This window comes from Nannospalax galili, unplaced genomic scaffold, assembly GCF_000622305.1.
Source record: "Nannospalax galili isolate Female #2095 unplaced genomic scaffold, S.galili_v1.0 scaffold180, whole genome shotgun sequence".
NCBI lineage: Eukaryota > Metazoa > Chordata > Mammalia > Rodentia > Spalacidae > Nannospalax > Nannospalax galili.
Window position 1 is genome coordinate 42451 of NW_008348199.1, and position 14773 is coordinate 57223.

Consider the following 14773-nt stretch of genomic DNA (forward strand, 5'->3'; position numbering starts at 1 on the left):
TGGATGCAGCCTGGCGCCCTTGGGCTACAGTTGCCGCAGCCTTTATGTGCCGATAGTTTGAAGGGGATGTAGTTCTTCATGGCGGGGAAGGTATGGCAGTGTTGGGGAGGAGGTGCCTGGTCACATTGCATCCACAGCTAAGAAGCAGAGAGATAGAAGCTCTTCTGTACGTTTATAAAGCGGTGTTTATTCAATATCCCTACATGCTAGCCGTACAGAGATAGGCAGGACAAGGCTGAGAGAGCTGGAGCCCGTGACATGGCTCACCTGATGGGGATGTTCTTTTGTGGCACCAGTGTTGGCCTGATGGTGGGATTTGAGCTGAATGGGGGTAATGGAGGAACTGTGAGCAGAGGGGAGGTTGGGGCAGGGGGGATGCTCAGGTGGCTGGGAGAGAACAGAGAGGATAAAGCCAAGATCCTGGGTTTCATAACTGGAGTAGAATACATGAACTGAAGAGTCCCGGGTGATAAGAGACTGAATCATGGTGGCCTCTGGGGTGACCTGCTCTGTCATTTGGAGTCACTGAAGGTTTCTGCAAGAGAAGGGCATGCTGGGAGCTGTTCTTTGGGAAGCTGTGTGTGGGCAACAGTGTCAGGGAGAGGATGGAGCTGGGGAAGGGGGAAGTTGAGAGTAGGGAGTAGGAAAATCGAGGTGCCCAGGCTGACTTTTTCCTTCGCTGTGTGTATCTGAGGCTGCTCCTGGGGTGGGGTTTCCGGACCTTGACTCCACGGACTTCCGAATGACCCCTGGTCTCCTTGTGTCCCACAGATGGCATCCACAGCGTCACAGCCCTCTGCACTCTGCGTGTCACCATCATTACCGATGACATGCTGACCAACAGCATCACCGTCCGCCTGGAGAACATGTCTCAGGAGAAGTTCCTGTCTCCACTGCTGTCCCTCTTTGTAGAAGGGGTGGCCACAGTGCTGTCCACCACCAAAGATGACATCTTCGTCTTCAACATCCAGAATGACACGGACGTCAGCTCCAACATCCTGAATGTGACCTTCTCAGCGCTGCTCCCTGGTGGTGCCCGAGGCCGCTTCTTCCCGTCAGAGGACCTTCAGGAGCAGATCTACCTCAACCGGACCCTGCTGACCACCATCTCTGCCCAGCGTGTGTTGCCCTTTGACGACAACATCTGCCTGCGGGAGCCCTGTGAGAACTACATGAAGTGCGTGTCCGTGCTCAGGTTTGACAGCTCGGCACCCTTCATCAGCTCTACCACGGTGCTCTTCCGGCCCATCCATCCCATCACCGGCCTGCGATGCCGCTGCCCACCCGGCTTCACCGGAGACTACTGTGAGACTGAGATTGACCTCTGCTACTCCAGCCCATGCGGTGCCAATGGCCGGTGCCGGAGTCGAGAGGGCGGCTACAGCTGTGAGTGCTTTGAGGACTTCACAGGTAGGTGTCCGGAGCCCATGGGACAGGCTGCCAGGGGCTGACCCCTGCTTTGCACAGACACTCCCAGTGGGCACGAGTGAGGGTTTCCTGTGGGTTCCAAGAGGGATAAGGTTAGAGGACAGGTCCTGGGCTCAGGTGTCAGCTCCATACACCCTGAGGTGGCCTCTGTAGTGGCAGTTTCCTTAGCCAGTGGGGACACAGGAAGCTGCTGGATCCTGGTCTCCCAGGTCTCATTCACTTTCCCTGTAAGACTCAAGCTGCCATCTTTGAGGGTAGAAGAGAGGCTGCAGGTGAGATCTGCTTTCAGTAACCAAATGCTTGGGCAGTGTGTAGTTTCTCAGTGGGTTGTATTGTTTTGAGATGGGGTCTGGCTGCAAAGCCTAGCCTGGCCTTAAAATCATGGCAATCCTCCTGCCTCAGTTTCCTGAATCTAAGAGCTGCTTCTAAGTGGGTTTAAAGTTAAAGGCCTCTCTCTATTTCAGAATTCAGGTTTAACTGGTTAGTGTAAAAGACTAAAGCTGGGCTAGAAATCCTGAGCCGTTAATCGCTTGGGTCCTGAAAGCAGTTGCCAGTTTGATTTATGCCTCATGGTTGCTGTAGAAAATGACTCACCTTCCCCCGCCTCCCCCAAGATACTCTTAACTCAGCACATCCTGACTATTCACAAAGGCCTGTTGCTCGGAATGTAGCCAATGGTAGCTTTAGAAACAAAGCACTAGGGGCTGGAGAGATGGCCCAGTGGTTAAGAGCACTGACTGCTCTTGCAGAGGACCCGGGTTCAATTCCCAGAACCCACATGGCAGCTACGAACCATCCTTAACTCCAGTTCCAGGGGAATCCGAAGCCCTCTTCTGACCTCCGCAGCATTGCACAACATGGGTGCACTCACATGCAGGCAATACACTTGTACACATAAAATAATAAATAAGATATTAAAAACAAAAAAACAAACAAAAAACAAAGCACTAGCCCAGAGTGATATAAAAACAGCATTTCACATCCACAAATCTCACTCTGGTCTTTGATTGCTTGTTATGTACAGTTATGGCACATGTGGAAAACCAGTTCCCAATAGGCTTGGTGGTGAATGGTCTTTCTGGGGATTAGGTGAGATTCAGTTTGTACCGGAGATGGCTTTGAGACCCTTCTATCCATGATTAACAACAACTTTAATGTAAACACCCGATGAATCGCTACCCTATAGTGCCACTATCTTACCCAGGATATAGTATGAGTTTTCTGAGCTTACCGTGAGGGCTGGAGGTATTAGCAGGTGTTTATGGAGCAAGAAGAGAGAATAGACCTAGGCAGGGAGCACAGAGAGAGGAAGGTGGGTTCCGGTGGCTCTGTGCATCCAAAGAGGAGGGGACACCCTGGAGAGCTTCGGCAGCTGGTCATAGGGCTGCTGTGTTGGCCCATCGGCCCCTCAGGTTGGTTGGAGTCTGGAATGAGGTGGGGGAGGACATTTGGCTGCCCATCCGTGTTCTATGCTCTCCTGCTTGTCTGTGGCTGACTGCCAGCAGGATACGGGTAGCTTTTCCTTCTGTCTAGGGAGTGTTGATCCTGGATTCCTGGCTCTCTGGTACTTGGTGGTGAACAGGAAGTAAGGCAGGGGTACAGGGGATTGCCAACTGTCAGTGTGCATGTGAAGCACTAGGCAAAGTGGGAGGGCTGCCCCTGCCCCGCCCCTGCTCTGAGTTTAGCTAAGCTTGTTCAGTGCCACCTCAGGATGTGAGTGGTGGTACCCTCCCTGGCCTTCCTACCCCACAGTCTTCAGCGAGCATCTCTTTATAAGTACCTTGTGGGATATGCCAACCATCTGCAGGGTCAGCCAAGAAGCACCTGGATGAGCTGGCTCGTTCCGCAGTCCCTCCCTGTCATGTGGCCCTATTTGGAGGGCTTTGAGGACACTGCTGTTTCAGACCCAGAAGTTCAGGCCACTGTCCTGGGGAGGGGCAGTGCCCTCCAATGTATAAGCAGTGCTCCATCTTCATCATGCCCGTTCATGCCACAGACATTTACTGAGCACCTGCAGACATTTACTGAGTGCCTGTTGTATAACAGGCCCATGTCTGCACGTGGCCTGAGATATTGTCTGCATTCTCTTTTAAGTCTCTTCCAGCCTTCCCCCTTGGCAGGGTCACATTTGACACAGCCTTGAGACCAGACATTGCCCGGGGGCCTGACATAGCCAGCTTGTTGGAAATGCACTATGTTAGAACCACACTATGGATCTGTGAATGCTCAGATTTCCTCCCAGGACAGTTGACCCATCGGGTGCAGTCAACTAACTTGTGAAGTGCTCATATTTCCTCTCCTCATTTCTAGAAGGAGGGACAAAACAGTGGCCACATCTGTCGTCTCAGTGAGACCGGCTGAGACACGGTGATTGGCATGAGGCTAATTTGAATCTCTTTGGGCACTGAAAGCAACATACGTGTTTCCCTTGAGATAAGACTAATTAAGACTGATTACTTCTCCTCCATCCTCTTCCTCCCTTTTCCTCCTTTGAAGGACTGGCTTTTCTGTGAGGAGGTAATTGCGCTCATTTATACATGATGAAAGCCGTGCTGTCGTCACGCGGCTTTCGTTTCTTGCTCCCTGGTAAGCTGAGCTGGAGCTCTGGGCCTCACTGTGGCGAGGTTGGAATCAGCCCAAACTGTGCTGGGAGCCCTGGGTTTCCTGTGTTGTAGGACAGGAGGCTCTGGGGTAAAAGGAAGGCATCAATTAATTTCAGGAAAAGCTCACTGAATTTGATGCCAGGGAAAGTACTCCAGATAGCTCTCCTGGGTTACTGAGTTCATCCTGGCCTTAGATATGCCTAGCCCAGGGTGCCTGGGTCTCATGGTTTTTGCCAAGGGAAGAAGGCTGCTGGCTTCTTATGGTGTGTCCCTGCAAATATGGTCTCTGTGTTGGGCCCGTGGTTGGGATTAGCAACTATCCCATCGTTGGAAAGGGAAAAAGACTTAAGACGTGGACATTGGGCCTATATTGGATGCTATCTTAATTTCTCAACTGCATAGATGTTCTAAAACAACCAGGTGGCAAAATCAAGCCTGCATTCACCATGTTGATCTGTTGTTCTTCACTGGGGGAACATTGTGTTTTGATTTTTGTTAAATCTCTTGCGAATGTGCCATAGCTCCGACCTCACACCTCTTGATTCACACACACTTGTTGACCTGTCTCCTGGCTTCCTCATCTGCAGTGCCGTGTCTGAATGTGTTCCTACCTGTCCACCCTTTCCCTACCCCCTGCATCCACTGTTCCCTGCTGGAAGGTTCTCCATCTCCTCAATGGAGACCTTTGAATTTCCTACCTTAAGCTTCCCGAGTGCCCTATTTAGTCACTGCTTGGCTCTCCCTGGATGGTCACCTTCATTTTCATGATTGTGCCCTTCAGGACAACAATGACTTATAGCTGATGTTTCTTGAGCACTTTGTTATGCTGAGTACTGTTCTAGATGATTCTGCATATGTTTTCTCATCATTCTAACATCAGTTCTATGTTTCTACCAAAATTTATATATGTATATATATATATATTTTTTTTTTTTTTTAATTTAATTTTATTTTTTGTGACAGGGTCTCCCTGTAGCCCCAGCTGTCCTGGACTCACTGTGTAGACCAGGCTGGCCTCGAACTCACAAAGATCCGCCTGCCTCTGCCTCTCAAGTGCTGGGATTAAAGGTGTGTGCCACCACGCCCGGCTTTCCACTAAAAATATTTTATTATTTTTATTGTATGTGTATGAGTGTATTGCCTGCATGTAAGTGCACCCGTGTCATGCAATGCCCTTGGAGGTCAGAAGAGGGCGTCAGATCCCTGGAACTGGAGTTACAGATGGTTGTTAGTTGACGTGTGGGTGCTGGGAATCGAGCCTGGGTCCTCTGTAAGAGTAGCCAGTGCTCTTAACCACCAAGCCATCTCTCTAGCCCCTACGTTTCCATTTTATGAAAGGAGAAGCTGAGGTCAGACACAAAAGCATTTGGTCTACTGGTTTCTCGTTGGGTGTGAGATTTCCCTTTGTTTGGTGTCCCAGCTCGGGGTGTGGAACCTGTGGGTAGAGGCCAAGGTTGCTGCTTAGCATCCTACGACATGTAGCATGGTCCTCACGACACAGAATGGCCACGTCCAGCATGTCTATAGCCCTTGGCCAAGTCCTGCTATACACCTGGTTGAGTGCAGACAGTTCTTGAACACAATATCCTGATTTCTTGGGAACCCCTTGAGGGTGACTGGCCAGGTTTATCTGTTATCCTGGTTAGTCTTTTGTTTTTTTTAATTTTTTAAATTTTTGTATATGAGTGAATGTAACTCAGTGCAGTACGTGTGCAATGCCTGCAGAGGTGAAAAGAGGGTATCAGATTCCCTGGAACTAGAGTTATGGATGGTTGTTAGCTGCCATGTGGGTGCTGGGAACTGAACCTGGATCTTCTGTAAGAGCAGCCAGTGCTCTTAACTGCCGAGCCATCTCTCCAGCCTCTGTTTTTTATTTCTGACTGGACACATCCTCTAGTCACCCGGGAAGAGAGAGCCTCAGCGAAGAATTGTCTCCACCCAATTGGCCTGTGGCCGTGTCTGTGAGAGATGATCTCAATTGATGACTGAGTAGAAGGGCCCAGCCCACTGTGGGGAGCACCATCCCTGGACAGGTAGCCTGGACTGTATAAGAAAGCTCTCTGAGCCAGGTGTGGTGGTATAGGCCTTTAATCCCAGCACCGTGAGATGTGAGATCAAGGCCAGCGTGGCCTACGTAGCAAGTTCCAGGTTAGCTGGGGCTACAGAGAGAGCTTGTCTCAAGAAAGCTGAGCATGAGCCCAGGATAGAGCTGGTAAGCACGTTCCTCCATGGTTTCTGCTTCGGTTCCTGCTCTGACTTCCCGCAGTGACAGACCGTGGCCTGGAATATGAAATAAACCCTTTCCCATTGCTTTCGGCAGTGGTATTCGTCACCCACCAGGATGAAGCAAGACCATTTGGTTACCTGCGTCTTTCTCTTGCTTCACTAATCTAGCAGTACTTGGTAAAAGGCACCAGGGGTCAAAGGTGAAGTGCCACAGACAGTTGCAGCAACTTCACCGGCCCTAAGGACTGGCTTCATTTGCTATTAACCCATCACCTAAGGAGATGGGAACAAACTGCTTTCTCCAGCAAGAAACTCACTCTGACCACCTCAGGAGTGAACAGTGGTGCTTGGCTTTGAGAGCTGGTTCTCCAATGCATACTTCGTCACACTCCTTAGGAAGTGGTCGCTGTGATGGCCACCGAGGGCGTGACATGCCGGGTTGGACTGCAGCCGATTCAGCCTTTTCTATGTGCCGGCAACAGCCCTGAAGTGGGACTGTTGTCATCTTAGGTTGCAGAGTGGGATCTGACATGGATCTCTCCCTCAGCCTGGACAGGTCAGCTTCCAGCCCTGCCCCAGAGAGGTAAGACTCTCTCAGCCCCATATTTCAGCTCATCCATGCCCACCTGTATGTTTCCCGGTCACTTTGTCCGTGTTCTGTGCACATGGTTCATCGATGCTGCATTGCTGTCCCCCTCCCTGGTCTCCTTGCTGCTGTCCTGCTGCTCCTAAGGCTCCTTCCTTGCAGCGCCCCTCGCGTCCCTCTGAACTGTGTACCAGATCTCCTCAGGGCCATGTGCAGCCTGCCTGGGTCACCAGGGGCTCTAGTGTAGGCCTAGTTTCCCATTCCAAGGCCTGGGGCCATAGAGGTCCAGGCACTCCCTGGTCCAACTGACCCTTGTTCGCCACATTCAAGTTGTTCTGGCTTTCCAGAATACTGGCTTCTCTCACCACAGACCCTTGTATCTCAAGTGCACTTTCCCCCAGGTGTTCCCTGAATGTCCCCTCCCACCCTCGCCCCTCCCAGTTTGGCACTGGCTACCCAACTTCCTCTGGATGGTCTGAGGGCAGATGCCTCTGTCTTCTGTCAACCAGAGCATGTGACCGCCAGCATGGCATGCACACCCTGGAGGCTCTGTTCAGGTGGGACCAGGTAGGCCAGAGACGTGTCCTTGGGCCTGCCGTTTGCCATGTGCTGTGGTCAGAGTCACACTTTTCCTGCTTTTGGGGCTGAGCTGGAAGAGACACGACCCTGCCTATCTCCTGTGTCCCTTCCTGGATTGTTAAGGTCCTTTGTGTTATATCCTTGGGCCTGCCGTTTGCCATGTGCTGTGGTCAGAGTGACACTTTTCCTGCTTTTGGGGCTGAGCTGGAAGAGACATGACCCTGCCTATCTCCTGTGTCCCTTCCTGGATTGTTAAGGTCCTTTGTGTTACAGGCATGTGGCCAGCCAGCTCCAGTCTGAGCTGAGACCCACCACTGCAGGGTCCTGGGCGTGTTCTGCAGTGGCTCCCCTCTCATCTCTCTCTGTGCCTTAGGGAACAAGTAACTAATCATCAGGGATCAGCATCTCCCCTGGGGTACATTCCTGAATGACAGCTTTGATGTCACAGAGAGGGTGCTCAACTGTGTCCAGATCCCGAAGATAAAGGTAGCTCAGTGTGTTCCCTCCCAGGGGTTCATGAGTGGGACTTCTTTGTTAGGGTCAAGTTCATTTTTGACCCCCTACTCTTAGAACCCCTGGCTGCTTGTCTGCATTTAGAACGTGTTCCAGCAAATGCCAGCCCATCACGCTTGCACAGCTGCAGACCAGTCCCGGGCTACATGCTCCTTTGTCACCCCGACTGGAGAGGTGTGTTGCTGCTCCTTGGGAAGAAACTAACAGTGTGGGGCCTGGGCTTGGGGGACCTTCTGTGGTACTTGCTTTGAGCTTTGCACCGACCCCCTGAGGGGATGGCTCTTCTGCTTCCTGTAAGAACCTCCCTGACCTCCTGAGCCTGAGGCTGTTTTGTGTAGGTTCAAGGCCAAAGAAATGTTTTGTAGGAGAATCTAATGCTTGTCTGCTGATGGGAACAATTTTAGAGTAACCTCTGGCCCTCTTGATAAGTGTAGATGTAATCCAGCTCCAGGTACTGTCTGGGATAGAATGCTGGTATCCTGTGACTGAGGGACACACTAACAGGCTGTGTGCCCATCAGAAAATCCCATGCTGTTGTGCCTCACTGTTTCGGAGCTGTACCCTGGTTCTGTGCAGCCTGAGCACAGGGAAGAGGCCGCCCAGAGTCCTGTAGCCTGCAGGGTACGGCCCCACTGTCCTGGGAGCTGTCCCAGCAAACTTCAAGTTAGACCTTAATGTGAGGACGAACTTCCAGTTAAAGTCTTTAATTAAAATCTCAAGACGGCAGCAGCAGAGTCCTTTGTAGGCAAAGATACTTTGCAGACATCAGGGGAGACCTCACATTTTCCTTTTTTTTTTTTTTTTTAACGTTTTATTTATTATTTTTATTTTATGTGTATGAGTGTATTGCCTGCATGTATGTGAGTGCACCTGTATCGTGCAATGCCACGGAGGTCAGAAGAGGGCTTCGGATTCCCCTGGAACTGGAGTTATAGACAGTTGGTAGCTGCCGTGTAGGTACTGGGAATTGAACCCTGGTCCTCTGCAAGAGCAGTCAGTGCTCTTAACCGCTGAGCTCTCCAGCACCCCCCCCTTTTCTAAAAAAATTATTTTATGTGTATGAGTGGACTGCCTGCATGTGTGTAAGTTCACCTGTGTCGTGCAATGCCCAACGAGGTCAGAAGAAGGTGTTGAATCCTCTGCAACTGGAGTTGGGACAGTTGTTGTTAGCCACTATGTGGGTGCTGGGAATTGAACCTGGGTCTTCTGCAATAGTAGCCAGGGCTCTTAACTGCCAAGCCATCTCTCTAGCCCCATGTTTTCCTCTCTTTAGTCCTCCCCAGCCTGACTCTCGTTCTTGCCACAGATTCAGGTTGTGATATCCAACGTTTCTCCCATGTTGTCACAGAGCTGGGTTGTTGCTGCATTTCTGGGTGACCTTGGGTGACTAAGTCCTGTCCTCTGGGATCCAGGTGTGGGCAGGTCCAGCTTCTGTCCTCCAGGAACTTTAACCCCAAAGCCAGGGTTGGGACTGGGCGGTATGAACATCCTGGGCAGGTGTCAGGCACAGCTGACTGGCCACCAGGATGGTCCTCAGGCTGATCCATTCCTTCTGTGGCTGCTGTTAACAGAAGTTGGGTTGAACACCCCTAAGCCAAAGTCTGAAATCCAAAATGTCCCCAAATCCAAAACTTTGTGGGCACCAACATGATACCACAAGTGGAAAATTCCACAGCTGACCTCACATGACAGTGGGTTGTTGTCAGAATGCAGGTGTGTGCAAAAATTTATATAAAATTGCCTCGAGGCTACATGTAAAAGGTGTACATGAACCATAAGTGAAATTTCTGTTTAGACTTGGAACCCATCCCCAAGATCACATCATGTGTTTGCGGATATTCCAAAATTAAAAAGAAAAATCTGAAATCTAAGATTTTCTGATGCCAGACATTTTTTCCCCCTATTTTGGAGTCAGGCTCCCCTGGGTAGTCCAGGTTGATCCTCAAACTCCTGCTGTAGTCTCCTGAGTGCTGGGATTTCAGGTTTATGACACCACTTCCGGCTTCCCACCATTTTGGATAAGGAGTACTCAAGCTGTACCATCTGCTGTGTGAGTTAAAACAACCTCTGATCTGTTACAGTGCGGAAGGTCAGGAGGCTGGTGCTAAGGTGTGGGCAAAACCGCGCCTCTTCTGAAGCTGCAGAGCGGATGCTTCTCAGTTCCTTGACCTGTGACTGCATCACTCCAGTCTCTGCCTGGCTTCACAGTGCGTTCTCCCCATCTCTTCATCCAATTTTCTCTCTTCTGCAGACATCAACCATTGGATTAAAGCCTCCCTAATCCAGTGTGACTTGATTCGAACTTGACTGCACCTGCAAGAACCTGTGTCCAAATAAGGTCCCTCTCACAAGCGCCAGGGTAGGCAGCACTTGAATATGTCACTTCAAATAACTCCACCTACCTCAGGGTTCCTGGCACTTCATGCCCACCTGCTTGTCCAGCATCTGCAGGAGTCAGAGGGCGCTCCTGCTGGAGGGCAGGTTCCTGAACATGGCTTTCCTTTTAGGGATCGGAACCAGGAGCAGGAGGGTACCCAGGGCCTCTAGTCAGCTTGCAGGGGAGTGAGGAAGGAGAGCTTAGAGGGAAATGACTGCTTGGTCAGTGGAATGGCCCTGAGCACCCTGGTGTTGAGAGCTCGGTGGGCTTCATGCTCACGGTCTGCACCACTGGGGACATGGGGTCCGTTCCCCTCGCCCAGATAGTGTCTGTGTGTCTGGAGAGCCATTGTTTGTGCCAGAGGGCTGAAATTCAGTAGGAATGGACTCACTTAGAGGATGGGAGTGGAGGTGGGGCTCAGGCCCTGAGCTGGACGGCTTGGGGCTGGCTCCCGGGGAGAGCCCACTTTCCTCTTAGCCTCTGGCGCCGCTGCATTGCTCCTTCCTTGCACCGCAGCAGCCTCTGCCTCTGCCCTGGACTCCTACCTCACTGCTGCCTCACACAGGATCCTGTGATGGCTTTGCCCCCTTGCCCCCACTAGTCCAGGGTGACTTCTTTCTCATGGTCCTCAGTGTGTCCCTCGTGCAGAGTGCCTTTTGCTGTGCTCTCAAGCCTTTAGGGTCTCTTTGAGTCGTCTCTAATTTTGTGATTATCGCCTGTGGCCCCACCAGCACCTGGCACCCACTGGGCTCTCAGTAAACACCTGCTGATGGCATGAGTGAGACCTCAGCATGTGGTGGGAGCCCAGCCTGTGACCTCAGCATGTGGTGGGAGCCCAGCCATAGCACAGTTTCCTGGCCCACTATGGCACTCTGGAGGAAGTCCAGCTTCAGCCCCTGACCTGAGTGGTGACCCCAGAGGACCTCATTCAATGCATCCCTCAGTCTCTGCCCCGATCCCTTTCCCCCATAGGGTCAGACAAAGCCCCTCTGTTCTGCCCCAGGCCACAGGGGCTGGAGCATGAGCTGTGAGGTCACTGACCCAGCGTGATGTCTGTACCAGTTCCATGTCTGGAGGAGGGTCTCTTCACCACACCATTATATGAGGAAGGGTCTCCTGGAGAAGGAGGTCTTCAGCATCCCTACTGGGGCAGGGCACAGGCTCCTGCTGCCTGGTGTGCTACCCAGGGCTTCCTTCTTGTGCTGAGAGAGAGAGACAGAGAGAGAGAGAGAGAGAGAGAGAGAAAGAAAGAGAGAGAGACAGAGAGAGAGAGAGAGAGAGAGAGAGAGAGAGAGAGAGTGTTCTGTCTGTGGAGGCCCCCGAGTTTCCAGCCTGCTGTGTGCCATCTTGTGCAATTCAGATTCCCAGCCAGACCCCACTCCCACTGGACAAAGGCCTTCCAGTCTCAAGGTCTCCCCCTCCACTTCTCTCAGGAAGCCTCCCTCCCTCCCTCCCTTTGTCCTCTCCCTTCTGTCTCTGTTTCTGTCCATCCCTCTCCTGTATGTTTCTTCCCCCGTCTCTGTCTATCCATAGCACCCTGACTGATAACTGTTAATGAGCTTGTTGAAGCTTGGCAGCCTGAGTTCTAGCCCAGAACCATGGAAAGGTAGGAGAAAACCAACTCCATGAAGCTTTCCTTCTGACCTCTACATGTGTCCTGCAGCATGTATGCCTGCATGCATTGTGTGCACATGTACAAGTGTGTGCTTATACACACACACACACAATTTAAAAGCATGTTTTAAAGATTATGTTTAAATATGCATTTAATGGGGCTGGAGAGGTGGCTCAGTGGTTAAAGAGCACTGAGTGTTCTTGCAGAAGACCCGGGTTTGAATCCCAGCACCTACATGGTGGCTAAGAACTGCCCATAATTCCAGTTCACACTCAGACACATAAAGATAAATTAATTTAAAAAACCATTTAAATCTACAAAAAGCAGACTGTGTAATTCCAGTTCACACTCAGACACATAAAATAAAGATAAATTAATTTAAAAAACCATTTAAATCTACAAAAAGCAGACTGTACATGGTTGCCTGGGTCACCCAGGTAGTAGATTTTTTTGAATCTCAATCTTAAGTTCCTCTTTTGCTGTCTGGAGAGTACCCCTGTTCCAGGAACCATGATGTGGAAATGTCTGTCTATGGACTAAATTATCTTCTGTTTGCCACAGTGGCATCAAGGACAGGAGACCCATTCATGGGGGCCTTGACCCAAATGATTTTCCAGACCAGGACCTCTTTGGAGTCACTCTGAACCCAGGGAGCCCTTCAAGGCCCCCATCCCCCAGACTCTGGAGGCTCTGCCGTCAGCCAGGTGGCTTCTCGTAGGGAGCCCTGTGTGGGGTGGGGATCTGGTTCTTTGCCACTGGAATGCATTTTTTATTTATATTTTTGAAAACGGGTGTGACTGGAGCTCTGAGAATTCGCTTCAAAGACAGTGAAGTCATCCGAGGGAGGCAGATCCTGGACAAGCTCCAGCGCTCTGCTCTGGCCTCTCCTGGCCTCAGGACTTCCTGCTCCCACCTTCCCTCCCTGTGACGGGTGGGGGGACAGCAGGTGTCTGGGCCCTCTGCTGAGGCCTTCTGGTTAGGCTGGCCAGCTGTGGGGAGGGGCTGTGGGTATGGCTCTGGAGACTGGGCTTCAGGCCCCAGGAGGTGAGAAAGTCAAACAAAGCTGGAAACTCCCGGGGGAGGGGGAGTGGAAAGACCCGAAACTGGCAGTCTGCCCGAATAGGGAAGGGGAAGAGGAGCAGGGGTGGGTGGGTGAGGAGTCCAGCCTGGAGGAGGAGGCAGGGCTGGGAGCGAGTGGCAGTTTGGACCTTTTCCCTAGCCCAGCCCACCCCAGGGCCGCTGGGGATGGGTCCCTGGCCGGGGAGTCTGGACTCCCTGCCTTCAGGATGGACTTTCAGCCAGGGGAACAGAACCACTGGCTGGTTCCTTGCATGGTGAACCCCTGTCCTTGGCAGAGGTGCTTTGGGGGTTGATAGAAGAGTTCCTGAGGCCCATTCCGTCCCCTCCCTGCACACCGCCTTCCTGTGTGGGTGTTTACACCTTCTGGACCCACCCCTGCAGGCTCTACAGATGCTACAGGTAGGGGCTTCACAGTTTCCGCACCCTTGCAGATGTGATCTGGTACAAATTCTTACCCTCTCTGGGCCTTCGTTACACTGAGACCTGCCTGGTAGGGAGGTTATCAGGTGATGACACCCACTGGCCTGTGGTGAGGATACCATGGTGGTCATAGGCATTTTTTTCAGCCCCTAGATGTATCATTGATGACAGCCAGAGATAGAAGGCATCAGCCAGAGAGGCTGGGGCTCCAGCACAGCTATGTGGCCAGCCCCATCTGTCTGCCTGCCAGTGTCTACCCAGCCTACTTTGCAGAGCAGGCCTGCAGCGTGCCCTCCTTTATGGCTCTGTTGCTGGACCAAGGGCCTCTTCGGGTCTTGATTTTATGTTGGAGCTTCATGCCACTGTGCAACCCTGTGTGAGGTGGGGCCTTGCTGGCATGGCCTCTTTACTGTGCAACCTTCCCACGAGGGATGAGGCATTGCTGACAGGGAGGAGGCTGCAGGCTGCAGTGTGGCATGACAGGAGAGGACCTCAGCTGCTGGTGTGCACCGGTGCGTGTGAGTGTGTGCATGGATGTGGGTATGCTGGGGGCTGGAGGTTCTTTCTCAGGTCTGGAATCTGTAGGGTTGGGCTGTGCTCCCAGGTTGAGATGTAGTCTCAGTGGTACCCACCTTCTGGGATCTTGGGGGGCTGCCCTGCCTGAGCCCCACAGCCTGACCACTCTCTCCCTCTATTTTACCCCTCACCGCTCCTGTCTGCTTTAAGACTCTTAGCCTGTATTTTCCATTTTCCTGACCATTTGACCTGTTTGATCCACATAGAAATGTAAGTGCATTCACCTGTTTTGCTCATTCTGGAAACTGAGTATCTAAAAGTGGTTCATGCTGGGCAAGTTATTCGATGAATGGATTGGATGATGAATGAGCGGGTGGATGGAAGGATGGATAGAGGAAGGATGGACAGGTGGTGATGGATAGGTGGGTAGATGGATAGATAGAAGATGTCATCCTAATTACTTTCTATTGCTGTGATGAAAACACTCATCAACCAACTTGGGGAGGAAAGGGTTTATTTTAGCTTACATCTCCTGGGTCACAGTTCATCGGGGAGCCCAAGGTACGAATTCAGGGCAGGAACCTGGAGGCAGGAGCTGGAGCATAGGCCATGGAGGAATGCTGCTTACTGGCTTGCTCCCTGGCCCCTGCTCAGCCTGCCTTCTTATGCAACACAGGACCACCTGCCCAGGGGTGGCACCACCTACAGTGGGCTGGGCTCTCCCACATCACTCATCAAGAAGATGCCCCACAGACACAAGCCAGTCCAATAGAGGAAATTCCTCAATCGAGGCTCCCTCAACCCAGGTGTGTCAAGCTGACACTGAAGTT

The 14773-nt window shown here is 51.8% G+C and overlaps 1 protein-coding gene across 1 annotated transcript in view; it reads left to right on the top strand.

Moving 5' to 3' along the window:
- Positions 1–746: 746 nt before the first annotated feature.
- Celsr1 (cadherin EGF LAG seven-pass G-type receptor 1) overlaps positions 747–14773 on the top strand; it is a gene marked incomplete at its 5' end in the record, with an annotated part of 85749 nt that continues 71722 nt past the window's right edge. Inside the window, one exon of the mRNA XM_029569105.1 lies at positions 747–1410. Coding sequence (XP_029424965.1) covers positions 747–1410 — 664 coding nt within the window. The remainder of the gene's footprint in view (positions 1411–14773) is intronic.